This window comes from Arvicanthis niloticus, chromosome 18 (genome assembly GCF_011762505.2).
Source record: "Arvicanthis niloticus isolate mArvNil1 chromosome 18, mArvNil1.pat.X, whole genome shotgun sequence".
NCBI classification, from domain to species: Eukaryota; Metazoa; Chordata; class Mammalia; order Rodentia; family Muridae; genus Arvicanthis; species Arvicanthis niloticus.
In genome coordinates, this window is record NC_047675.1 from 48,183,879 (window position 1) to 48,209,123 (window position 25,245).

At 45.3% G+C, this 25,245-nt stretch overlaps 1 protein-coding gene across 4 annotated transcripts in view; it reads left to right on the forward strand.

The window, feature by feature from the left end:
- The window catches only part of Zc3h18 (zinc finger CCCH-type containing 18), a 45,598-nt gene that overhangs the window by 9,312 nt on the left and 11,041 nt on the right, over positions 1-25,245 (forward strand). For 3 of the 4 annotated variants that reach the window (XM_034522535.2, XM_076915992.1, XM_034522533.2), the window contains 7 exons: positions 1,492-1,576; positions 2,347-2,418; positions 16,600-16,748; positions 17,046-17,138; positions 17,818-17,975; positions 20,381-20,498; positions 21,816-22,084. In XM_034522535.2, coding sequence (XP_034378426.1) covers positions 1,492-1,576; positions 2,347-2,418; positions 16,600-16,748; positions 17,046-17,138; positions 17,818-17,975; positions 20,381-20,498; positions 21,816-22,084 — 944 coding nt within the window. The remainder of the gene's footprint in view (positions 1-1,491; positions 1,577-2,346; positions 2,419-16,599; positions 16,749-17,045; positions 17,139-17,817; positions 17,976-20,380; positions 20,499-21,815; positions 22,085-25,245) is intronic. The other variant, XM_034522534.2, reaches the window with a different exon arrangement.

The following is a 25,245-nucleotide window of genomic DNA, read 5'->3' on the forward strand; positions in this document are numbered from 1 at the left end:
GGGAAGTCTTGGACACTGGGGATCCTGGAAATGTATAAGGATCACAATAGCATGCTGAAGATATAACAGGACACGTAGGCAAGTAGGCACCATAAATGATAGTTTTAGCCCAGCCCAGAATAGCACAGTGACTCCAGGTCAGCAGCCCCTTTCCTTGGAAGCTCCTCTCCTGTGCCATGTCTCCCTCCTGGCCCACAATGTTGTTTGGATTTTGTTGCTATGTCTCTATAGGCTCATGGGCCTCCACTGTGATCTCCCCCCCCCCCCCCCCCCCCCGAGACAGGGTTTCTGTTTGTAGCCCTGGCTGTTCTGGAACTCACTCTGTAGACCATGCTGGCCTTGAACTCAGCATGTCTCTGTGAGGGTATACCACCGCTGCCTAACTGGTTATCCAGTGTGATTCTTGCTTAGCATACTCGTTGTTCTTATCATAGTCTCAGATGACTGCTGCATCACCAGACTCCTTCCTCAGGAACAGTCTCCTAGGCCAAGACCTACGAATCTTGAGATTGTCATGTAGGATGAATGTCTTTGAGGCAGCGCCTCTACATGAGTGTTCAGGATACATACAGTCTGGACTGTGGGCCAACTGCTTGTTGGTGTGTGCTGAAAAGGATGCTCCCTGACAGAGGATATTTAGTGAACATGGGGTCCTGCAGAGCAGGAAGTGTGGCATAGCATCTCCCTGCCACCTGAGGAAAGCAAGGGCATCCTTTCTGATCCCTCTGACCTGTTGCTAGAGATACACTGGTTAGTTTCATCTGCAGGATACCAAGAACAGCTCATGTGTGTTTGACTACTGGTTGTTCTTCACTTTCTGGCTCATGGCTTTGTTCTGCTTGTCTCCTCATTGGGTCAGCAGGCCAAAGCAGGAGGCATGTTTGCTTATTCTTCCCCTGGTGCCAGGGCTATCCAGAGAGCACAGGATCACAGGCATAGCTTGATTACAAGGAGTCTGGGCTGATGGGAATAGGTTGGTGAATAGACCCTGGGTACAGGGATGTCTGGGGAGAACCCTGGAAATACAACTTGGGTTCTGCTCTCTGTAAAGCTTCTGGGTCACTCTAAGGTAATGATGAGGTGAAAAATGAGCCACAGGAGGTGTTGCCATCGGGGTCACCTGATGTCCCCACGAGAGGCAAGTAGTGTTCAGTTGTAAAGGACATGGAGTACTTGTGTAATGTACATAGTAGTAAAGACCAAAGTGTGACCATTGCCTGCGTGCAGTTGATAGAAACAGTCAGAAGCTCTGCTCTGGAGTGTGTGGTGGAGCCCAGCATTCCCACAGTGCTCTTCAGAGGTTAGAGGGAACTGGAGACCGTCTTCTCTGTCACTGGGCACTTAGGATGGGGACACTGGAGGTGAGCTGTTGAGGACACACCTTGGAAAAGGTGGTGCTCTCCACACCGCGTTCTGTGCTTCCAGCCTGGTGAAGAGCTGTGGTGGGCAAAGTGGTCTGGCTCACCTCCAGATGACTGTCCTCTGTTCCAGGATGATGACTTGGAGGAAGGCGAAGTGAAGGACCCCAGTGACCGGAAGGTGAGGCCTCGCCCCACCTGCCGATTCTTCATGAAAGGTAACTGTCTGCTTCCAGCCTTTTTGCAGCCATCTGTAGCCTCTGCTCTCCTGGGGCCATGGTGGCGATCCATCTTCCTCTGGGCACACTGTCCATGTCAGTGAGGCTTTATGGGGCTAGGCTGCAAGAGTTGATGGCAGTGAGATGCTATTGGTGGTAAACAATGGGCCTTTCATTGGCCTGCTGTCCCTTCAGAACTGCCTTAGAGGAGAGCCTCTCTTCTTACCCTGCAGGTTTCGGGCCAGCCCACTGTTTACAGCAGACCCAAGGCTGTAGCAGACAGTGGCAGTTGTTTCCGAGTGCTTCTTTCTATAAGGCCAGCTGTTCCAGCATTAGCGTTGCCCTCCTCTGTAAGAAAGAACCACTTTTTGCAAGCTGGGTTAGAAGCAGGTCCTTTTTGTGGGTGGTGTTGAAAAGGCAGAGGAGAGCCTCTGAGGGGCATCCCTGCACAGGACTGGTACAGTCAAGCAGCTTCAGCAGCAGGGGCACTTGTCTGTCTTACTAGATCTGGACTGACCACATAACAAGTAATGTGTGCTCTGGCTTTGTAAAGCCAAGGGTGGGGGTGGGGTGGGGTTCAGACATGGAATCAAGAGTCTCCAGTCTGTAAGATTTGCTTGGATGTCCGCAGTGGTTTGGGTCTATTTCTCGTTGAGTGTTTCCCTGGACAGACAGGCAGGTGTTTTCTCTTGGCGTGGATGACTTTGCTCGCTTCGCCAGCCTATGTGTGCAGTCTAAGTTCACAAGAGCTTCCTGTACTTCTTTTCCAGATGTTGTGACACCATTATCCACTCTTCTTCCACCAATACCAAATTCCATACCACTCAGAGGCCAGGTTAAAGGTACAAAATATCCTGTGTTCACTCTCTGTTGTGCCTTAAAGTCCCCTGCGCCGGAGGCCAGACTTCTTTCTCCTGGATCCAGAGCACAGCTGGGACGCCAACAGGGAGGAGGCTTGAGGGGCAGAACTGCTGCGGCCCTTTTCTCCTTAGTGTCGTTAGAGCCGGGGAGGAGATGCAGGTTGAGGCCACGGCACTGCACTTGAAGAACAGGAATTTCCACAGGTGTGCAGTGGAGTCCTGTCCTATTTATGGGGAAGATTGTACCCAAGGAGTGACCCACAAACAGCTCTGTCCCTCAGGTCAGGAGATGCCCTGGGGATGGGACATTCATAAAAATTTCACTCAGGCTTACTTCTCCGGTCTTGGGATGCTGAGTGAAAAGAGTTGGCCCAGAAGTTGCACAGTCGATTGTGTACGTTGGGGTGGGATACAGGGCAGTGTATAGATAGGTATGTTATGTGCTTTGGTGACCTTCACTTGATAGTACCCTAAGCGTGAAGGGCTGAGACACTACATCTTAGTTCTTAAAAATCTTTGATATTTAAAGTGCTGGTATTTCAAGAAATGTAAGTGCAAGCAGAAGACCCTTTCCAGGTAATGGCATGAGGAATAAATGCAGTCATCCCTGGCAGATGTGCAGATCACAGCAGCAGAAGTGTGTGCCGCATGTATCTGTTCTTGGTTCTCATTATACTGCTCTCAGACTGCATTGCACAATGCCTTTGCAATTGAGAAGCTTGTCAGCTGCTTAGGACAGGCCAGCAGTATCAGCATGAGTCTCTGGAGCAAGAGCCAGCGGCCCACAACCTGATCTAGTTCTTAGAACTTACCAAGCCGGGCGGTGGTGGCGCGCGCCTTTAATCCCAGCACTTGGGAGGCAGAAGCAGGCGGATTTCTGAGTTCAAGGCCAGCCTGGTCTACAGAGTGAGTTCCAGGAAAGCCAGGGCTACACAGAGAAACCCTGTCTCGAAAAAAACAAAAAAACAAAAAAAAAAGAACTTACCAAGCACAGAACCGATCAAGTAAATGCTTTGGGAGACATCTGCGAACACGGTGCTGCTGTGCATGGGTGGGCACCCTGGGTACATCAGCTGTGTTTGCGTTTTCATGAGTGAGGCCATGCATGATGAGGTTTCTGCAGTCAAATGGGGAGCAGCTTAGGTGAGGGTCTTAGAATTGCTTTGAGAAAACACCAGGACCAACGGCAATCTGAGGAGGTGTGGTTGGTATTTCAGTTCATAGTTCCATGTCGTAGTCTGTTATTGAGGGAAGGAAGGGCAGGAACTAAAACAGTGGCCATGAAAGAACCCTGCTTACTTTCTTGTTCCCCTTGTCTTTCTCAGTCAGCTTTCTCCTAAACTCCAGGACTACCTGCTCGGTATACTGCCCGCCCATATTGATCACTTAAGAAGCTGTCCACAGGCTTGCCTATAGGCCAGTTTTGAAGCTTGTTGAGGCTTTTTTCTTAATTGAGGTTCTCTCTTCCCAAAGTAATGTAGCCTTTGTCAGGTTGACCTAAAAATGAGCCAGTAGAGCGAGCGTGTACAGTAGTAACGATCTCAGGGTGTTCTTAATTGCTGCTTCCCTTTCATCCTGTTTATAATGTGCAGGAGAAAAGGGAATGGTGAACTTCGGTTCTCTGGGATGTCTGTATCATTGCTCATTGCAGGATTTTTTTTTTTTTTTTTTTTTTTTTTTTTTGGTTTGCCTCTAAGTTATATAAGCATGGTGTTCAGTTGAACTCCATTGTTTAATCATCCTTTTCATAGGGCTAGAGAGACACTTCAACAGTTAAGAGCAGGTAAAGTTCTTGGAGGACTCAGGTTCAGTTACTAGCACCCATGTGGGGCAACTGGCAGTTGACTAAATCCAGCTCTGGGGGTCTGGTGCCCTCCATTGGACTCTACATATGTTGAACCCACATGTGGGCCTGCACATGCACCCACACATACACAAAAATAATTCTTCAGCTGAACATGGTTGTGCACACCTTTAATCCCAGAACTTAGAAGACAGAGGCAGACATGTTTCTTAAGTGCCAGGTCAGCCAGGGCTACAAATACTGTCTCAAAAAAGAAAAAGACTATAATGAGAAAAGTTACTTTAGAAATAACACCAAGGTTGCTTTCTTAGCAAAGGTGTGGGGGTACTGGTACCCTTGCATACTACTGGTGGGAAAGTAAATAAGAGTCTAGCAGTTCCTCAGAAGCTGAGGGGTAGAACAGCTGTGGGCGAGCACACATCTTACTTTTCAGTTGCTGTGATAAGATACCATGACCAAGGCAGCATAGAAAAGGGGTGTTGGGAGCTTACAATTGAAGAGGGAGAGTCCATGAACACAGTGACAGAGCGTGACAGCGGGAGAGTCCATGAACACAGTGACAGAGCGTGACAGCGGGAGAGTCCATGAACACAGTGACAGAGCGTGACAGCGGGAGAGTCCATGAACACAGTGACAGAGCGTGACAGCGGGCAGGCATAGCTCTATAGCCGTAGCTTAGAGCTCGTATCCTGAAGTGCAGGTCGGAGGCAGTGAGGGAGAGAGAGACTAACCAGGAACCAACCCTGTTGTGTTTTGAAACCTACGAGTCTTCCCCAAGTGACACAACTCCTAATCGGTCCTAAACAGTTCCACCAGCTGTAGACCAAGCATTCAAATATATGAGCCCGGGGTTCATTCTCCTTCAGACACCACATCTCATCCATCCCTGGCCCCCTTTGAGTTGTGGCAGTATCATAATGAAAAATACCTTTAGTTCAACTTTAAAAGTCCCCACTGGTCTTTCACAGCCTCAGCACAGTCTAAAGCAGGAGTTCTCAACCTGTGAGAGGCAACCCCTCTGAGTCACATAGCAGATATTCTGGACATCAGATATTTATATTATGGTTCATAACAGTACTAAAATTACAGTTATGAAGTTTTAATGAAATAATTTTGAGGTTGGGGGTCAGCACAACATTAAGAAACTGTATTAAAGGTTACTGCATTAGGAAGGCTGAGAGCTTCTGGTCTGAGGTCTGAGGCTTTTAGCAGTCTCTTAATTTTTACCCATGTAATATCAAATCAAAAGGCAAATATTCTTCCAATATAAAATGTGTGTTACTATTTCAAAAGGGGAGGATTGAGCAGATTGAGGAAATGCTGAACAAAAGCAGGATCAGAATCCAGCAGGGCGTGTGCCAAAACCTATCGTCCACTGGTTCTCAACCGGTGGGTCACGACCCCTCTAAAGGTCAACTGACCCTTTCACAGGGGTTTCCTAAGACCATCAGGAAACATCGATATTTACATTACAGTAGCAAATTTACAGTTATAAAGTAGCAATGAGGGCTGGGAGATGGCTCAGAGGTTAAGAGCACTGACCGCTCTTCCAGAGGTCCTGAGTTCAAATCCCAGCAACCACATGGTGGCTCACAACCATCTGTAATGGGATCCAATGCCCTCTTCTGGTGTGTCTGAAGACAACTACAGTGTACTCATATAAAATAAACAAATAAATCTTTAAAAAAATAAAGTAGCAATGAAAATAATTTTATAATTATTTTCACCACAACATGAGTAACTATTTGAAAGGTCTCAGCATTAGGAAGGTTGAGAACCACTGCATAATCTATATCTGATGTCAGAGAGTTTAGTCGGCTCTACCCTTCTGTATTTGCTGACTGCAGCACACTTCTCTTTTCTTCCATTCTCTATCTTCATGCAGCTGTGACAGATGCCCCACAGCTGTAGTACCTCCACCATCCTGGGGTCTCCAACACTTTCATAGCTTCATGCAATGGCCTCTTCCAGATTCCATGGCAAGGTTCACCTACCACACGCCTGATCTCAGCCACTTTTTCCTGACTGAAGGAAGATTCCACAACCCCTTTACCGTATCCTTCATGACTCTAAAGCCAGAACCCATGCTGCCAAGTTTGGCTGCCTTCTTGTCATGGAACTTGGGCCCCCTCCTTGGATTATGTTTGCATAAACTTAGATTTACTGCGCTGCAGAACAGATAATTCTTTAGACCTTATCACAGGTCACGGTGTGTAGGGTCAGCTGGGGAGGGTCCTGAGGGCACCACCACTCTTAGTCCCATTTCTTCTAGCTCTCTCAGCACAAACCTTAGTTCTTATGGTGCGTTCTCTCAGGATTTTTTAAAAAAGATTTATTATGTTTAAATATGTGTAGGTATTCATTTGAGTGCAGATAACTGCTGAGGCCAGAAGTATTACAACCCCTGAAGCTGGAGTTACAGGCTATGGTGAGCTACCTAGCATGGCTGCTGAGAACTGAAATCCTGTCCTCTGCAAGGACAGTACAGGCTCTTAACCACAGAGCCAGCTCTCCAGCCCTGTTGTTGTTGTTGTTGTTGTTGTTGTTGTTGTTGTTGTTGTTGTTGTTGTTGTTGTTTGAGACAGGGTTTCTGTGTGTAGCCCTGGCTGTCCTGGAACTTGCTCGGTCGACCAGGCTGGCCTTGAACTCAGACCAGCCTCTGCCTTTTAAGTGTTGGGAATAAAGACATGCACCATCATGTCGCACATTTTGTATTTCCTTTTTCCCCAGTTGTCTGTCCTTTCCCATTGGAGACCTGCAGAAGAGTGATTACTAATACTAAAGCAATGGAGTCAGTATTAGACTGTCTTTGCATCTCCTCTGTCAGTTTAGCCTCAGGCAGATTCTTAAACCAAAAAGCAACCATATTCTTTGCCAGAATATCACAAGAATGGTCTTTAGACCAGCTGCTAACACTGTTCCCATAGGCAACCTCGTGAGCTGGCCCTCTGTAGTCTACATCACTCTTGTCACTACTACTAATCTCCCAAGCTCCTACTAGGATGTCCCATTAAGCCCGGTTTACAGTATTCAAAAGCTTTCTTACTTTAAGGTCCCAACATCTTGCACAGTTCTTTATTTAAAAAAAGAGAGAGACACAGCATAGTCAAGCCTATCACAGCAACAGCCCCGTTCCTGGTACCATCTGTCTTATTTACTTTTTAGTTGCTATGATGAGACACCATAAACAAGACAGCTTATAGAGAAGAGTCTGTTTGGGAGCTTAAGTTTCAGAGGGTGAATCTATGAACATCATGGTATGGAGAACAGTAAGGCATGATATTGCAGTAGTAATGGAGCACTTAGATCCGTATCTGCAAGTAGGAGAGCCATCTGGGCATCATATCACGTGGCTTTTAAAACCTCAACATCTGATCTTCCCACCAACAAGCCCACACTTCTTAACCCTTCCCAAACAGTTCCTGGAACAAGAGACAAACATTCATATATATAAACCTCTGGGGGGATCATTCTTACACACCCCACCACATCAAGCCCTCTACTGTGTTTGTCCAAGAGAAATAAAAATGTGACCACCTAAAAACTCGTGTGTGGGCATGAGGGTGATCTTGATTGCGCGGGTTGGTTAGTCCAGAAGTGGAGCTCACAGGGTGCTTTAGGAAGGGTGTATTGAGGAGTGAGACTGAGAGCCTTGAACCCCAAGTTGAGCCCCAGACCACTGAGTCACACCCCTAAGGAGCGCTCCTGTGGCTGTGCCCTTTAGTCTTTCCCATTTCGTTTCTAGTGGTGTCTCGGGGTGTCTGGGTTGCTGGGCTCCCTGATGTTCAGTGCTATGCATCCTTTTCATGTTATGTGCCCTTCTACGCATCTTATAACTGTGTCTGCTGATTTTGGGATCTTCGTGTTCTTCATGTTTATAAATTGAGATGACTCAGAGTGGCCTGTAGCCTGTGGGAGTCAGCCAGACTATTCAGGGACTCTGCAATTAGAGCAGTTTTCATAGTGGGAAGTAAGGCACTCCTATGTGCATGCATATGTGAAGGCCAGCCTCACCTATGTTAGTAAGAAAAACTTCAGTTTTAACAGGGATGATGATTGATGTTGTTGTTTATTTTAACTTTTAGCAGTCTCACTCTGTAGACCAAGCTGACCTCAAACTCAAGATCTGCCTCTCTCTGTGCTCCCCCAACCTCAGGTGCTGGGGTTAAAGGTGTGCATCAATCCTCTGGCTCAGACTAGTTGTTTGTTTGTTTTCTAGATTTACAGAGGTAGGTACAATTACATGCCATAAAATATTCCCACTGTAAATGTATAATTCAGTGATTCTGAGTAAATCTGCCAAGTTTTATATGCCTCACCTTAGTTCAGTCCTTAAGGATTTGCCGCTCTAGTGAGACTTCTCAGTACACACCCTTTCCATAGTATGGTAGTCTTCAGACTAGACAGTCAGTATAGCTAGTAGAGCATAGAGTTGGGCCCAGATTGTGAAGGCTGAAAGCTGCTACTTTGCAAGCAATATTCTTGGAGTCTGGAGAGGTAGCCTAGCTATTGGGAATGCTTGCTACTCCTACAGAACACACAGGCTCAGTTCTGGCACACATGTGGTGGCTTACAACCATTTGTAACTCCAGTTCCAGGTCAGTACCCTCTTCTGGCCTCCACAGGCACCAAGCACACACATGGTGCACACATATAAAGACATCTAGGCAAAAGTCCCAATGCATAGAAAATAAAAGTAAGTAAATATTTTCAAGAAGAGAGAACAGTCAGTGTGTTGGTGTTTAGATCTGTTCTCCCAAACGAGAATTGGACTTCTGGGCGTGACTGCTTTCCAGTGTCCATCAGCCTTGCAGGTAACTCTGAAAAGTCAGAGCAGAGTTCCTGGCAGGTCCATTCAGACCAACCAGTGCCCAGGCTCTGTGCTGGGGTGGATTTCACAACCCTTAGATGGAGACCTGTGGTGAGACTGAAGAGCCTCTGGAAGGCCTTGCCTCTTATGCAGCAAACTGGAATAGCCGCCCCACCAACACACCAGACCTAGAATAGAGAATCAGCGTCAACACTGAGTGTGCATGTTGCCTCAGCATGTGTCGCTCAAAGTAAACCATGCCGTCTTCTCCCAGTTTAAAATATTTCATAGACACGTGCCGACATGTTTATATTTAAGAAGATAATTCAAATTTCTTTGTAGAAATCATGTATATATGCGGGGCGGTGTTGGCGCACGCCTTTAATCCCAGCACTTGGGAGGCAGAGGCAGGTGGATTTCTGAGTTCGAGGCCAGCCTGGTCTACAGAGTGAGTTCCAGGACAGCCAGGACTACACAGAGAAACCCTGTCTCGAAAAACAAAAAAAAAAAAAAAAAGAAAAAAAAAAAAGAAAAAAGAAATCATGTACATGAGCAAAGGCTTCCTGGACAGCCAGGATTCTCCAGAGCATTTGGTGCAAGCCAGCATGGGCATTTATCCCAACTCTGTGATCTACCATCTCAAAGCATTTGTGAGCTCCTGAGAGAAGCTGCAGTCTCCTGTGTCTCTGAGCTGAGAAAAAAGACACACAAATTTCCTGTCACTGGAACCATTATGTGTCCTAAGCCACTGGGTCTTTAGCCCTGTGAGGGCACAGATATGTAGGTCTGAGGTTTGCTCAGTTGCTTAAGGCTCAATTACTGTATTTTTATATGGTCTTCCTTCCTCTCAAGATTTTTTTAAACCAGTGAAGCACTTTGACTTTTATACACAGGCTGCATTTATTACTTACTTGCAGCTGCTTAGATTAGCTGAAAAGGAAACCAAGGCATATAAAAGAGGACCACTTTGTCAGAATGTGTGCTCTGGACCAAAGCACAAAGCAAAGTTTGTAAAGTGATAGTGTAAAACTGTCTTTGCTCTTCTGGCAAGTGCTTTGCCTATGGTGGGGATCCTGTAGCTGATAACTGATCCAGACAATATATCACAAGCCTAAAGGCCGTTACTGGACCTAACAAACACATGCACTTCCTCATGCACATAGCCACAGCGTACTTGCTCTTGCTGGCATCTGCACATGTTAGTAGGGATGAATCTTGGCCATTGGACATGGGGACTATAGCCAGCAGGTGATGGGGCAGCCGCCTCCTGCCATCTGTTTAGCTCCTTGACTGCTGCTGAGAGGTCTGCTATAGTCATGTGTTAATTAAATTAGTGATGTGGTTTCAGGTCTGTTGCTACTAATCAAACACTTTTGTTTTTTTTCTTAAATTGCTTAGAGACAAGAGCGGTAAAGATCAGGCTAGAGTGTATAATATATTCAAGAAAAATGGGATAGACATTTGGTGACTACATGCATGACCACCCCTAAGTTGGTAACTACTTGTGCACAAGGTTCTGGAGACAAGGGGAAAGGAGACAGTATGTAGCCCAGACATTCTCCTGAGTACTGGGATCAAAGGCCTGCTGTCATACCCATCCAGCTCTGCTCTGTGCTCTTTGGAGAATAGACTCTTATTCACATACATTCCTAATTTTATTTTTTACCATAAAATATTTCTCGTGTTAAATAGTATCTACCTGTTGAATTAATTATCATTTAAGAAATAAATCTTGGCAGTGCGTTCCTGCTACCTGCCCCAGTGGTTTACATTCCGGAATGAAAGACACACAGCCTTTATATTCTGATATGCCTTAGTGCAACAGCTGGGCTACTTCCTAACTTCCACATGGTTAATCCACCTCCTGCCAATGAGTTACTACTTACTAAATTCTATATTCTACCTTGACTGCCCTGGACTCCGAGGGCTGCCCAACTGGGCCATACTCTCCCGACTGCCAGCTATGCCTCTCTGTCCTTCACTCTTCACAGGCATGGTGTACCCTCCAAGCCCCCTACCCTCCCCACCTCTGCTTCTCTTGTTCCCAAGCCTGGGAATCCTCTGTCTGCCCTGTCCAGCCATTGGCTGGTGGCATTTTTATTTACCAGTCAGAACCAACTGGGGGCAGGGTCCCTCAATGTCTTACGTGCAGACCCTCATGTAAGGAGTTTTTGGGGGGGACCCAAATTAACATTATAATACAAGCAACATTAGGCCAAACCCACTACATTTCCCCCATTTTTTGTCCAATTAAAAAGACTCTTTTCTCTCATATATACATTGAACATAATTATAACAATTATGTAGTCAGAGATCTGATAAGGAATTAAATACTACTTGAATATTAGGAAGCACAAAGGCAAAGACACAACTTCCAAAGCTTATACATTTTGTAGAGACAACTGACTAGCTGGACAGTCCTCAGTATTCCTCATAATGTTGGGGCATCTGTCATTCAGCCTTCTTTCTCAGAACCATCTGACAGATCTTAAGTGAAGCAGGAATTATGAAGGACTAATTTGCCCTGTCTTCTTGGCAGAGCTTAGCAGTCGACTATCCTTATCTGTCCTGTTTTGGACAGTATTGTCTGCAGAATGACATTGGGGAATTTCTTACCCAGTGGCTAGTTTGCCATAGTTGAAGCTACTCCAGTTGGAGGTGACGATGCTCAGTATCTTTGAAATGGGATGAGGGCACTGTCAGGAGCGGGTGTGTCTCCTAGTTGAAAGATCCATTCATTCGTAATGAAATTATTTTAAATGCCATATTCTGTGGGTCTCTGATGCTTTGAAGACTAACTATACATAGTCTTTCTGAACTGTAAAACCTTGACTACTCTTAGCTATTTACTATTTGAATAACTTTGAAAACACTAATATCTAATACGACCATGAGTTTACTTTCTGGCCCTTAACCTGCATTACTTTATCATCTTAAACAGTTTGCAGTAGCAGCTGTTAGAAGAACTAGGTCTAAACCTTATATTCTTAAATGAGTCACAGTGACACAATGTCTATCTAAGAGTAACAGAATTAATTTAAAATTTTGTATCAATATACAAAGATTTATGCCAATGAAAACCTTAAACCTGAATCAATATATAAATTCTGTACCAATGTAAGAAATTATAACTTCAATTCTGCATCAAAAAGTAAAGATTTCTACCAGCATAAGATTATGGCTATAAAATGTTTTGTTTAAGAGTACAGTCAGTAATCCATCTCCATATATCTAATTTCTTATAATATTACTCTATCCCCCTTTTTTCTTTTCAACCCCCTTCCCTTTGCCTAAGAAAGAAGGGATAGAGAAGAGGAAAGGAAAGACAGAAGTCCCCAGGTCTAAGCTCTCTATGTAGTTTCCTCTCTATCCAAAATTAGGACCATTTCCAAATCATCCCTCAAAATGACAACCAACTATTTATAAAATCACCACAACCAGACACCAAAACAAGGAATCGGGACGATGACTCTCCATAGCTTCTTCCTGCTGAATTGGGTGGTTTTTTTTTTTTTTTGTTTTTTTGTTTTGTTTTGTTTTGTTTTGTTTTGTTTTTTAGTGGGTGGGGAGAGGGTAGGAAAACTGGAAAGATTGGTTAGCCTTAAGAAAGGTAGCTTTAGCATTTGTTATCCAATCTCCGTATGCCTTAAAAGTTCAGGTTTTAACTGAAGTTCTGATTGGATCCACCTGAAAGGCTGGACGAATTGAGGTCATCAGAAATCAGCAGCCATTCCTGAAACTGTTCTGGGAGCAAGTCTCTGGGAAAAGTATCAGATGAGGCAGATCAGGCAAGGAGCTGGAACAGCAGGTCATCTCAGCATCCGCAAGCATGAATCTTGTCAGAGCTGCTTCTTGGTGTTTCATTCTGCAATATATATGAATCTTACAACCAAATTTTTAGTTCTATAGAGATATTTGTATGGATTGTATAAGGTGCATAGACCAGTTAAGGATGAATTTTTCCTTCTTGTTTGAGCAGGTGAAAGACAACTGTCTTTTTTAATGAGTTAGTTTCATCAGTAACCAGTAATAAATCGTCATTCATGCCATGTGAAGGATGGCATGATGAATTTTAAGATTCTGTAACCAACAAGATTCATTGACTAATTTTAGCTTAAGTTTTTGGCTAGAGTCATTTTGTTGTCTAAGCCAGTTTCAGGGCTGTTCCCTTGTGGAGAGGTCAGCAATTCATGTTACCTGTCCTGTTTGGTTTCTTTCCTGTCTGTGGCCAAGAACTCAGGGAGTCTTAACCTATCATATCTGATCTATAGTGCTTTGGAAAGGATCCAAATTTCCTGTTAACAGAAATACAGAGCCTCTCTCCCAAAATAGCATGTCCTTGGCCCAGCAACCCGAAATCGATGGGTTCTGTTTAGCAGCCTCCCTTTTCTTAGGGCCTGCTCTACTCTGACCTCTCTCCCAGAGGATTAGTAATGTCATTAATACCACCAAATTTATAACCACCTTTTGATAATTAAAACAATTATCTGTTGAGATAGGGTTTCTCTCTATCTCCGTGCCTTTGTTTCTTATGTTTAAGATCAAAGGCCTGGGTTTCTTTATTCCTCCATTCTATGGAGATTTAATATCTCTTTAACACCACTTAAGATATGTATTACTTACTTAAAAACATTTAAAGCAGGTACCATTATTTCTCCCTTCTATCCTAAGACAATGCACTTTTTCTTTATTCCTCCCTTCCCAGAACATTAGCATCTATGGATAGATTTATATCCCTTATCTTTTTATATATCTTGCATTAACATCTTTTCCCACATATTTAACTTCAATTAATTCCCTTAGGCTGATTTATGAATGAATGTCACACCAAGCTATCCCAGAATTCCCAAGTCCCAAGTATCCTGTTGCTTTTGAAGCCTTGACTCCTAAATTTCCATCAATTCCTCCATGTTTGTATTTTATTTAGGCTTGCTCTCTGAGCTTGCCTTTTCCCAGCAGGAGCTGTTGGTCTCCAAGGCTTGAGCTCTCACAGCAGCTCAGAACCTGAGAAAGCGTCCAGCTAAATCACTAGCCCACCGTCCACATCTCTATGTCGGCCTGGGTGTGTCCTAGCCTTAAGCCACGAACCCCAAAATCTTGCATACCAAACCAGCACAAATTTCTCTCCTAGTTCTGTACCTGTGTTCTATCTTGGCCATACCAGGAGAGTGGAGGAGAAGTCTGCCATGCCTGATAAGAATGCAGGACAGAGGGGTGTGGCCACCGTCTGAAGGAGCTAGGAGAGCTTGGACTGGCTGGGCAACCCTCTGGGTCCAGAGCAACCAAGATAGAACTCAGAATTTAGTAAGTTATAAACTCAAAAGTATCAGTGGGAGGTAGGTTCTATCAGTAGTGGGGGTTAGGCAGTAGCCCAGCTATTGTGCTGATTAAGGCATATCAAAATATAAAGGCTGTTTGTGTGTGTTTCATTCAGGAATATTAAGCATTGAGGTAGGTAATAAACCCTGCCGCCAAGACTTAACTAATTATTTAATTCAACATCTACCCAAGCATAAATATTAATAAAAGAATTGTTGAGATGTGGACCATCTAATTAAGAAAGATTTTTTCTTTCCTTTGAGAATCTTAATGTCTAAAGATAGCCCTCTGAAATGCAAAATAGCCAGGCATGGTGGCCCACACTTTTTATCCCAGCACTCAGGAGCATCTGAGTGGTACAGGTGCATCTCTCTTGAGTTTGAGGCCAGCTTTTTCTATATACAGTGAGTTCCAGACAGAGTGAGTTTGAGGCCAGCCTGGTCTGGAGGGAAGGGGGAAAAAAAAAAAATCCTGTCTCCAAAATCCTAAAAGGGAAAAAAGTAAGTTTGTAGAGGGCAGAGCCCATGCCTGTGTGGAGCTCAGAAAGATAGATAGGAGTGGGCTCTGCAGATGAAACTCAAGTCATCAGGCTGGGTGGCCAGAGCCCTTACCTGCTAAGCTGTCCCTGACATGAGGGACCTGACTTAACTCCCTGAGAGCTGGGTTCTGTCACCCTGACACTTGGTTGGGGGTGACCTGTTCCTTCTCGCTCTCCCTACCCCCATGTCCTCCTCTCATGTATATGGGTTTCTTTTCAGCACATGTGAGTGATGTGAGATTTAACAGTGGGTTTGGGATTTTTTTGTTTTGTTTTGTTTTGAAATTTTAAATAATAAACATATCTACTAACTGGGTGCTTATTTAGGTATAATATATATAATAGTATATAATCATATACTTGATACGTTTTAATACTTTGTGACTTTCTCTAATGAGCTTCTGTTACATTTTAATTATGGAAACAAGGTTGAGAAGTGTGTGCATATGGAGAGTTAAAGAAATGGATGGTGTTTGCATCTGTCTTCAGATTCCTCCTACATTAGTCATGTTCCAGGGCTCAAAGTACAACCTCATTTAACTTCCATGTAAAGCCTTAAATACTTTTAAGAATGAAAACAATCATTTTGTCACTTTTGTAGTTGAGAAACAATTTTGAGTATATTCTGTGCTTTATTTATATTAGTACGCCGTTACTTTGTGTTGAGTTGGTTTTAACATAGGCTTAAGTAGTCATGATATTTTAAGATGAAACTTGGCTTTTTCCTAAGTACTAAGTGATTATTTCTTACTCCATAAAGGAAAACATGATTTGTTAGCAAAAATGTTCAACTGGAATATCTGTTTCAAACTCAATATAGTTTTAAATTACTTAAGTTTATATGTGTGAGACAAAAGCATTGCAAACTGGAATAGCTCCCCTCAGTAATCCTAAGCTTCACTGATTACGAGCAAAGTATAAAATTGTAGTTTGGTTGATTTGATAAATTAAAATAGCTTAATATCATGCATTTAAGGAGCAGAAATAATTCTCTGGCTTCTTTTTTTTCTTTTTTCTTTCTTTTTTTTCTTTTTTTCTTTTCTTTTTTTTTTTTTTTTTTTTTTTTTTTTTGTTTTTTTTTTTTGTTTTGTTTTGTTTTTTGGTGTTTTTCTTTTTGGTTTTTCAAGACAGGGTTTCTCTGTGTAGCCCTGGCTGTCCTCGAACTCAGAAATCCGCCTGCCTCTGCCTCCCAAGTGCTGGGATTAAAGGCGTGTGCCACCACTGCCTGGCGGCTTCTCTGCTTTCATTGGTGCTCAGACAGTTGATGTGCCCAGTAGTCCTGTGGTATGCAAATCTGAGGACATCCAAGTCCCCATTAAAAGATGTTGTAGCACATACCCTCCTGTAATGCAAATCCTCTCTAAGTGCTTTTACAACCTGGAACACAGCATAAAAAAGTGCTTTTTATACTCTATTGTTTAAGGAGTAGAGACACAAAATGCCTCTACACGTTCAGTATGACACAAAGAATATTTTTGATCTGTGGTGGTGAATCCACAGATATAGAACCTGCAGAATGACTATAAATAGGCCCTAGGAGTCTGGGCAGAGGTCCAGTGACCTATGTGGGCAGGAGCAGGTTGATGGCTACTTCCCAAGATGTCAGTAAGTGTTGTGCTACACACCCCAGCTACTGCTGTCCTACAGTTGGGTTAGTTGGTATCCTTTCTCACTGGACTTTTGTTTTCCTAGGAAATTGCACATGGGGAATGAACTGTAGGTTTATACACCCTGGAGTGAATGACAAGGGCAACTACTCCCTCATCACCAAAGCGGAACCTTTTCCACCCAACGGTGCCCCGCCTCTTGGACCTCACCCACTGATGCCTGCCAACCCTTGGGTGCGTGAGATCCTTTTTAGTGACCACCAGATGGGATATCTGAGCTTTGTCTGGATCTTGGGCTGAAGACAAACTAGTGTTCCCTATGGAGATGCCATCCTGTACCTGAGAGCCAAGGAGCACCTGTTGAGGGCTTCTTGTGCTCGGGTAGAAGTAGCCTTACGTGCTAGAGCACATGATGGTTGGGCAGGACAGCCAGTTGTATGCAGCTAGCTGGCTTAGTTGTTAAGTGTTTTGCCCCATTTCTTAATAGGTTTTTAAGTATTTCCTCAATATTTCCTTCTCATTTTTTAATAGGGTGGGCCAGTAGTTGATGAAATTTTGCCTCCACCCCCTCCGGAACCCCCAACAGAGAGTGCCTGGGAACGTGGACTCAGACATGCAAAAGAGGTAAGGATTGAGTATGCTCTGGGAGGAAAAGCACAGTGGTGGCACCTCTAGTGGACCCAATAAAACTGCCATGGCTTTGATCCAGAGAGAGTGTGGAGACTCAGTGAAGCCTCAGAAGCCATGAGAACATTTCTGGGCTTCTTTAAGAAGAATGAGGAATAATATTTAGCCATGTCAGGCCCAGTCTCAGGCAAATCTCAGTAGGCCAGAGAGACCCTTCGTGGATGCAGACTTAACATATTTAAGTGTTTCTGGCCACCACCCCAGGCAGTGAGACAGTCCCCACCATTCAGTGGGAGCTACTCCTTGTCCCCACATCCAGTGTCTGTTCTTGCTCGTTCTCTCAGGACACCCTTTGCCTGCCCACTGTGGCCCCAGTATCCCACTTGCACCCCTGTCTATTGACACCCAGCCTTGTTTCCTCAGTGCCCAAGTTTTCTCTTCAGGGAGATTGAAATAAAGGCCTTTTATTTTTTACTGATGTCTTTTCTGGATGCTCTCTTGTGCAAATGAATCACAGTAGACCAGTGAGTGCAGACCGTCCTCTGAGACCTGCAGGAGAAGACTGAGTCCTGTATTTGCTACGCCCTTTGCTGCAGGTCTCAGGTTCTCTGTGTTCCTTCCAGTGGCTTTGGAGGCTCTTATTTCACACTGATGTCTTTTCTGTCTTTGGTGCTAGGTTTTAAAAAAAGCAACCATTCGGAAAGAGCAGGAGCCGGACTTTGAAGAAAAAAGGTTCACAGTAACCATTGGTGAAGACGACCGGGAATTTGACAAAGAAAATGAAGTCTTCCGAGATTGGAATTCTCGGGTCCCAAGAGATGTCAGAGACACAACGTAAGGAAGCCTCTGCTTGCCCTGCCCCATTCATGCCCTGTCAGGAGTAGCCAATGCAAGTCCCCAGGGCACTATCTTTATACTCTGGATTTTGTGGAACAGACTCTTTAGTTCCATACTGGAAGGCTGCCTCTGAGGTACACACCTAAAGTTCCCACAGGCTTGGCACTGAGTCTGAACCTTTGTCTCCTCACCTCTTCCTCAGCTACTTGGGGAATGACTTTTTTTGTAAAAAAAGATTTATATTATATGTGTATGTATCCATGGAGGCCAGAAGAGGCCATTGGATCTAGAGCTGGAGTTTCTGGCTGTTTGAGCTGCCCAGCACAGGAACTGATCACTAAACTGTGATCTCTCGAAGAGCAGCAAGCAAGTGCTCTTAGCCACCGAGGCATCTGTTCATTCCCTTTCTCAGACACTTAATGCTGGTCTTTTAAAAGATCTCAATAGAGCTAGGAGTGGTGGCACACACCTTTAATCCTAGCACTAGGGAGGCAGAGGCAGATGGATCTGATTTTGAGGCCAGCCTAGTGTACAGAGAGCAGTCCAGGACAGCCAGGGCCATACAAAGGAAAGAAACCCTGTCTCAAAAAAAGAAACAAAAAATCCTCAATAGAGGAGTTGTATGGAGGACTAATGCCAGATCAGGGGAACAGTGTGGCCTTGAAGGTGCTCCTTCTGTGCTACTTCATCAAGGGCTCCTAACCTTGGGAAGATGAGGGGCCCACATTTCTGCCTGCTGAGGGTGCAAGGTATGGGCTTAGGAACATGGGGATGCTGTGAGCCAGTTGAATCACTATCCTACTCTTGTAAAACTCTTGTCTGCGGTTCTTATCTCTGTCATTCCTGGCTACTTGGTGGTACAAAGTATGAAAAGACAGAACAAGTAGCTGTGCTCTGGCATCACTGCCTGGTCTCCTGCCACCCTCCACCCCCAGACACACACCTCAGATACACGGACGGACACACACACAAAATAGGCTGCCCTGGAGCTCTGCACTGGGTAGGACAGGTGCTGAAGCCATGCCTGCCCAGATAGGAATCAACTAAGAGGGTAAAAAGATCAATTTGCTGTATGGCACAAGCTTTTTAGTCTGTGGTTTGGGTTACCAGGTTCAGAAAGACTAAATGAGAATTCCAAAAATAAGCAGCTTATACATTTTGGTGACTTTAGTTATTGCTACAATTACTCTTTTAGTTAATTACACATCTCCCTTTGTTTATAAACTTTCTCCCCAGCATAGTGGCATGATTTCCAGGTGTGAGTAGTGTGGTATCCTCATTGTTCCGGGGGACATGGAAAGGTTCCACCCTAGAGTGTCTTCCTGGGCCTGCTTTCTCTCTGCACTACATGAAGCACATATAATTGTGCTTCCTTGCAGCTCTTTTGGCTGCTGTCAAGCTTCAGAGATTGCCTTCTTCCTTGTGAAGTTTCCTTGGCTGGGCTTCTTTCTGACATAGACCAGGCTGTCAGCATATCTGTCTAGCCCATGAGTATTTTCACTGGATTTTACTAGGGTATGCTGATGAACCATGCAAGATGAGCCAGCGTGGTTCTAAGGAGTGCTCTGCCACGTCTTCTCACTTAGTTGTTGCTTTGTGACATTCAGGGTGGATATGTGTCATTCCCAGGCACCTTCCTTCTGCTGCTGCCAGTGGCTCCATGCCTCCACACTAGCTGTCTGTCTGTGAGTGAGGAGCTAGGCTCCCATGTTAGCCTTTTGTCCTGCCTTACTGAGGTGGCTGAGTGGGCTGTGTGAATTGGCTCTGTCACGGGCCATTTAGATGTAGTGTCACTGGGTGGCAGATGGAGACAGTTTCTGTGTGTTCCTACCTCTCTGGGCTCCTCCTGCTAGACTTGCTGTCAGTACTGCACACTATCATGTGGGGATGGGTCCTGCTGTGTCCTAACTCAGAGAGGTCCTCGGCACTTCTTTCCAGCTTTGGCGTTAAAAGTGCTGTTGCTGTTGTTACTGTTTTGTCTGTGCACGTGCACATAATGTTTGGTGTTGGAGTCTGAGGACAGCTTTGTGGAATTATTGATGGTTTTCTGGGACCAAACTTGAATCATCTGCAGCAAATGTTTAAGAATATGTTTCTATCTCATTGAAAAAATACCAATTCCTATTTTGTTGAGTATTTTCTGTAGAAATGGATACAGAAGGTTTGTCTTTGTCTTCACCTGTGGAAAATCCCAGGGCTTCTCCCCCCCCCCCTCCCCCAAATTGACTGATCTGTGCTGCAATAGGGTGTCCTATTGCTGACAGCCTTGTGCTGCAGACACCACTAGGTCATGGTGTATTTTCATCGTGTGGGGTTGGATTCTGTTGGCTTGTTTTTATGGAGCGTTTGTGCTGTAGCATTCTTAAATGATATGATTTCCTTCTTTCTGGCTCTCTTTTCAGACTTGAGCCTTATGCAGACCCTTATTATGACTATGAGATAGAGCGTTTTTGGCGTGGTGGACAGTACGAGAATTTCAGGGTGCAATATACAGAAGCAGAGCCGTATCATAACTATCGCGTAAGTATGATCACATGTGGAAACTTTCCTCTTTCCTTAGACGGGGTCTAACTGTGTACCTTATTAGGCTAGCCTCAAATTCGTAATCCTTCTGCCTCGGCCGTACAGTTAGTGGTGTGTGCTTCCTCGTCCAGCAGTAGTCAGCTCCTCTGTGGTCTATTTACTGTAAACTTACTCAGTTAGCAAAATGTATTTAGCCACAGTCCTGAATTTGAGCCCAGGTTGGTTGTGCAGACAGCCACTGGCTAGGTTTGTGATCATCTGATGTCCTGTGGTCTTTCTTGGAATCATTGTTCTTGCCATGGTTTTGTAAGGTTAGCTTTGCTGGTAAATTGTCAATGCCAGTTTTCAGGAGACTGTTACCCTCATGAGTATGTTACCTGAGCACTGTCATCACTTGTAGCCGCGTTCCTGTCCATCTGGTCTGCTGGTTATGGACATGCCTCTGACTGGCCTTGCCATGTTGGTCAGGCAAAGACTCCCAAGAACCTAGTGCTCCAGACTGCCTGTTCCGTCTTCTTTCTCAGCCTCCTTGAAAGTCTGCTCTAGGAAAGGCCTCTGGGGACCCCTTGAGTAATTATGTGCTGTGATTCACATACCACTCATCAGCCGTCACAGCACTGAAGACAGGTACTGGCCCCAGGAGCCCATATGTATGAGTTCTCTGTTCAGTCTAGTGAGTAGCTGGTAGGAAAGCCACAGGAGCCTACATGGTGTCTCCCGAGACCATGTAGTTGGGTTTTAATGCTGAGTATTAAAGCAGGGAAAGAAGGCAGCAGTGGGGAGTTGCAGTAAGGGGATAGATACATTCTTTCTTCAAGACACATTCATGAAGCACTGTGGTGGGGGCTTCCCTACATGGACAGCCATTCTAAGAATGAGCTGGGTCACTCATGGGAGGGCCTGTGGTATGGGCTTGTACCCAGGCTGGTGTTGGCAAAGTAGTGAATTTATTGGTTGGGGTAACTTCACTCTTAATTTGTATGCATGTTTTCTAACATGTATTTTTGTATGTGTGTGTGTGTCTGTGTTTGTGGTACTAGGAATTAAACCCGAGTACCTAAGACTCTGGACATTGACTTGATCAGTGACTTATAGAAGGCTGTCACCTGACCCAGGCTTGCCTTGAATTTGAGATCCTCCTGCCTTAGTCTCCTAGTTGTAGGCCGTTGCCGTTAGACACAGCTAACTTATTTTAAGGAAATACTTGGGAATAAAATGGCCTTCTGAGCGCATCCTCCTACCTGCTCCCTTTTTTCTCTCTGCTTCTGCCAAATAGTGTGTAACTCAGTGTCTATATTTGGCTTTTTAACCCAGGAACGGGAGCGGGAACGAGAGCGAGAGAACAGACAACGAGAACGCGAGCGGGAACGAGAACGTGACCGAGAGCGAGAGCGCAGGCAGAGAGAGCGTGAGAGAGAACGGGAGCGGGAGAGGGACAAGGAGCGGCAGAGGAGGAAGGAGGAGTGGGAGCGAGAGCGAGCCAAGCGAGACGAGAAGGATCGGCAGCACCGAGACCGAGACAGGGACAAGGACCGGGAGAAAGACAAGGAGAAGCCGAAGCCCCGGTCCCCACAGCCACCGAGGTAGACTGCCCTAAGTCCCATCTGTCACCATGTCTTGCCCTTGGCCTCTCCATAAGACCTTTAGGTAATAGCACTTGCTTCCCTGAAGCAGCCTGCCTGTGTAGGACATGCGTGTGTGGAGCTGACTTCTTCCTCTTAGATTGTATTTGCAGAAAGCACAATGACTGTGCCTTAGTTCGTGTGTGTGTGTGTGTGTGTGTGTGTGTGTTGGTGGACACTGGGTGTTGTGGGCACTTTTGACGGTTGTAGCTATGAATGTTGGCGTGTGAATGTGGATTTTCTCTTCGTCTTGGGTTACGTATGGGAGGACCTGCTGGGTTATCTCCTAACTGATGGTCCGACAGACCGCTTTCCAAAGAAGGCACTTTCTTCACTTTTCCTGGACCTTCAGCCCATAGTGCTGCCACTGGAGGGAAGATAACTCCCTTCCTTGTTCTCAGCACGGTGACTGGGACAGAGCGCAGGTGTGAGCTGAGGAGCCAAAGGCACTGTGGACAGCATTTTCTATCTGTGTAGTGTGGCCTTGAGCTTCCTGCCTCCATTTTCCAGCGGCTGGTTTCCAGGCATGTGCTGGGCTATTTTTCTTTCTACCCATTCCAGAACACGTGGATCTAGGGCTGCCTTTGTTGTCATTTGTTACCAGTTCTGTATTTCTGGGATTGCTGGCTCATGACTATGGTCAAAAACCATTTTTTGATTCTGAACCAAAGTGGTAGGTTGTGGGAAGGCCTTTCTCCAGTTCAGCTCTTGCAGGTCAGGACTGAACTCAGACCTTCTGGGATGATCAGTTGGTCGGTACTTTGAGCTAAGTGAAGCACACAGGTAGGACTTTGCTCTTGTATTGTTTCTGTGTTTGGTTGGTTGGGTTGGGTTGGGTTTTGGGTTTTTTTTCTTTTGAGATAGTGTCTTACTATGTGGCTATGGCCATCTTGGAACTAGGTTTGTAGACCAGGCTGGCCTTAACAGAGATGTTCTTGCCTCTGGGTTTTGTTGATGTCTCAGTAGATTGGCATGTGTTAGCCTTCTGTGTTCTTTAGTACACGGGATGGAGAAGTGGCAGTAAGAAATACATACATCCCTGCTGTGTCTCATACATGTAGGGCTAGTGGAGAGGACCAGACAGCAAGTGCTGACTTTGGGAAGAAGGTACATCACAAGAAGTAATGGCAAAGCAGAGCAGAGCAAACCTAGGACTTTCACTCCTGGGGAACTGAGCCTGGAGGGGTTTAGCCAATGTGCATGGTGTATGGGCATGAAGAGGTACAGTGGGTATCACCCACTGAAACGAGGGCACACTGCATTCTCTGTGGCCAAGTGGGACAACCCTGGGGAACCTGGGCCATCTCCTAGGAGATAAACAAAAGCATGTGTTCCTTGGGTGTTGGCCAATTGAGGTAGTAGGGAGACCCCACGTGAGTTCCCTCTTCCTGTCTTTGTTAGATGTTTGTTTAACCATCCTGATTTTAGAAGCAACTCGCCATCAGTTGCTTTTTTATTTTTTGACCCCAAACTTGACAGCAGTCCAAGTTGGAGTTCCCAGACAGGTGAGTGAGGTGGCTGCTTTGTTCATCGGCAGCTCACTTCCTTGTGAGACCCTTGCCTGTATGCTTGTCAGCCTCAGCATTGACTCTGACAGCACAGCTGACCTTTGCCCTGTAGAGGCTCCAGTAGTCCTTGGATATGGTACTGTGCTAGAGAAAGTTAAGAGCCAGCTGCAGCTGCACAGACGGTCAGGGTCACAGATCACCTGTGCCCTTGTTTGTCTCATCAGAAATATCTGTAAATAGCACATTTGTCCTTGCCCAACAGTTACCTGCTGTTGTTCCTGACCTGCATTCCATCTACCCTTTGCATACTAAGGCCCTAAAACAGACCACACACCTATGAGGGCACCTGTGGGACCTGTGACACCTTTGAGGGCACCTATGGAGAGATGTAGCCTCCTGTGGTTTTGTGTTCTGCCTGGCTTTCTAGGTCTGATGGGATATCTGGGTTTTTATTCCCCACTAAAGGAGGATTCAGCAGTTTTCTCAGGATGTCTTAGGAAACAAAGATACAACTTATGTCGCTCTGCAGACTCCAGCCCTAGACTGTCCCCACTCAGAAGACACCTCAGGTGCCAGCTGGGAGGTGTTAGCCTGTCAGCTCAAAAGCTACTACCCTGATGCATGAGCTTGGTGATCGTAGGTACTCTCCATGGCCAGACTTGTTGGCACTTGTAGACACATCACTCTTGCAGCTTTTCCCTCTAAATGTTATGAACCTTTTTCTCCATGAATTTGGTAATGAATTCTTTAATGGTGGTTCATCCAGTCATTCCTCCCAAATACCTATCACTAAATGTGGGGCTTACATTGGCTACCCATGGTTTCATCCACATAACCTCTCATTTGACCTTGGTTATTTCTAGCTCTGACCCCACTCCCATCCTTCCTAATACACCATGCATATTAGGAAGTTACTCACCCACATACTTTAGCTTTTTAAATGTCAATCTTTGTTTTCCCCTTTGGCAATTAAACTCATGCTCCGCACATGTTAGGGAAGTACTCTGCCTTGAGCTACACTTTGACCCTCAGTTCCCTTCTTAAAGGAAGTCTTAGGTCATCGCTACAAAGCAAACACCAGCCTCAGCATCACTGGGATAAATAACATCTAAATAAAGTTGGCTGTCTGGAGTAAGAAACCTCAGGTGCTGTGCTGCTCCCCTTTCACACATGGACATAGTGGACAGCCCTCCTCCCTGGAGAGCCTTAAGGCGGCCCTCAGATACTTGTTTAAACTACAGGGCTGAGAAGCTTGAGGCCATCCACAGCACTGTCCTCCACCTGCTAGTAAAGTGCCTGTTCTCAGTGGACTCCAGTGTCCATCTCTAGAGGTAGTGAGGAGCTCTTCCTGAGGAGAGAATTGGATACTGAATCAGCTGCATCTAGAGAAGAGGGAACTCCCCACTACCAGGGTGTTCCTCCTGCTTTCTTCCCGTGCGGAGAGGCTCTGTTAGCCAGATGACCAGTAGAGAGGCTAGTGACCCTGGGGTCTGTTTTTCTTAGTTTTTTTGTTTCTTTTGTTTTCTAATTGTATTTTATTTTATGTGTATGGTATTGTGCGTGCGTGGGCGTGTGTGGGGGGGGTGTGTGTGTACCATATATGTACAGTGGCAG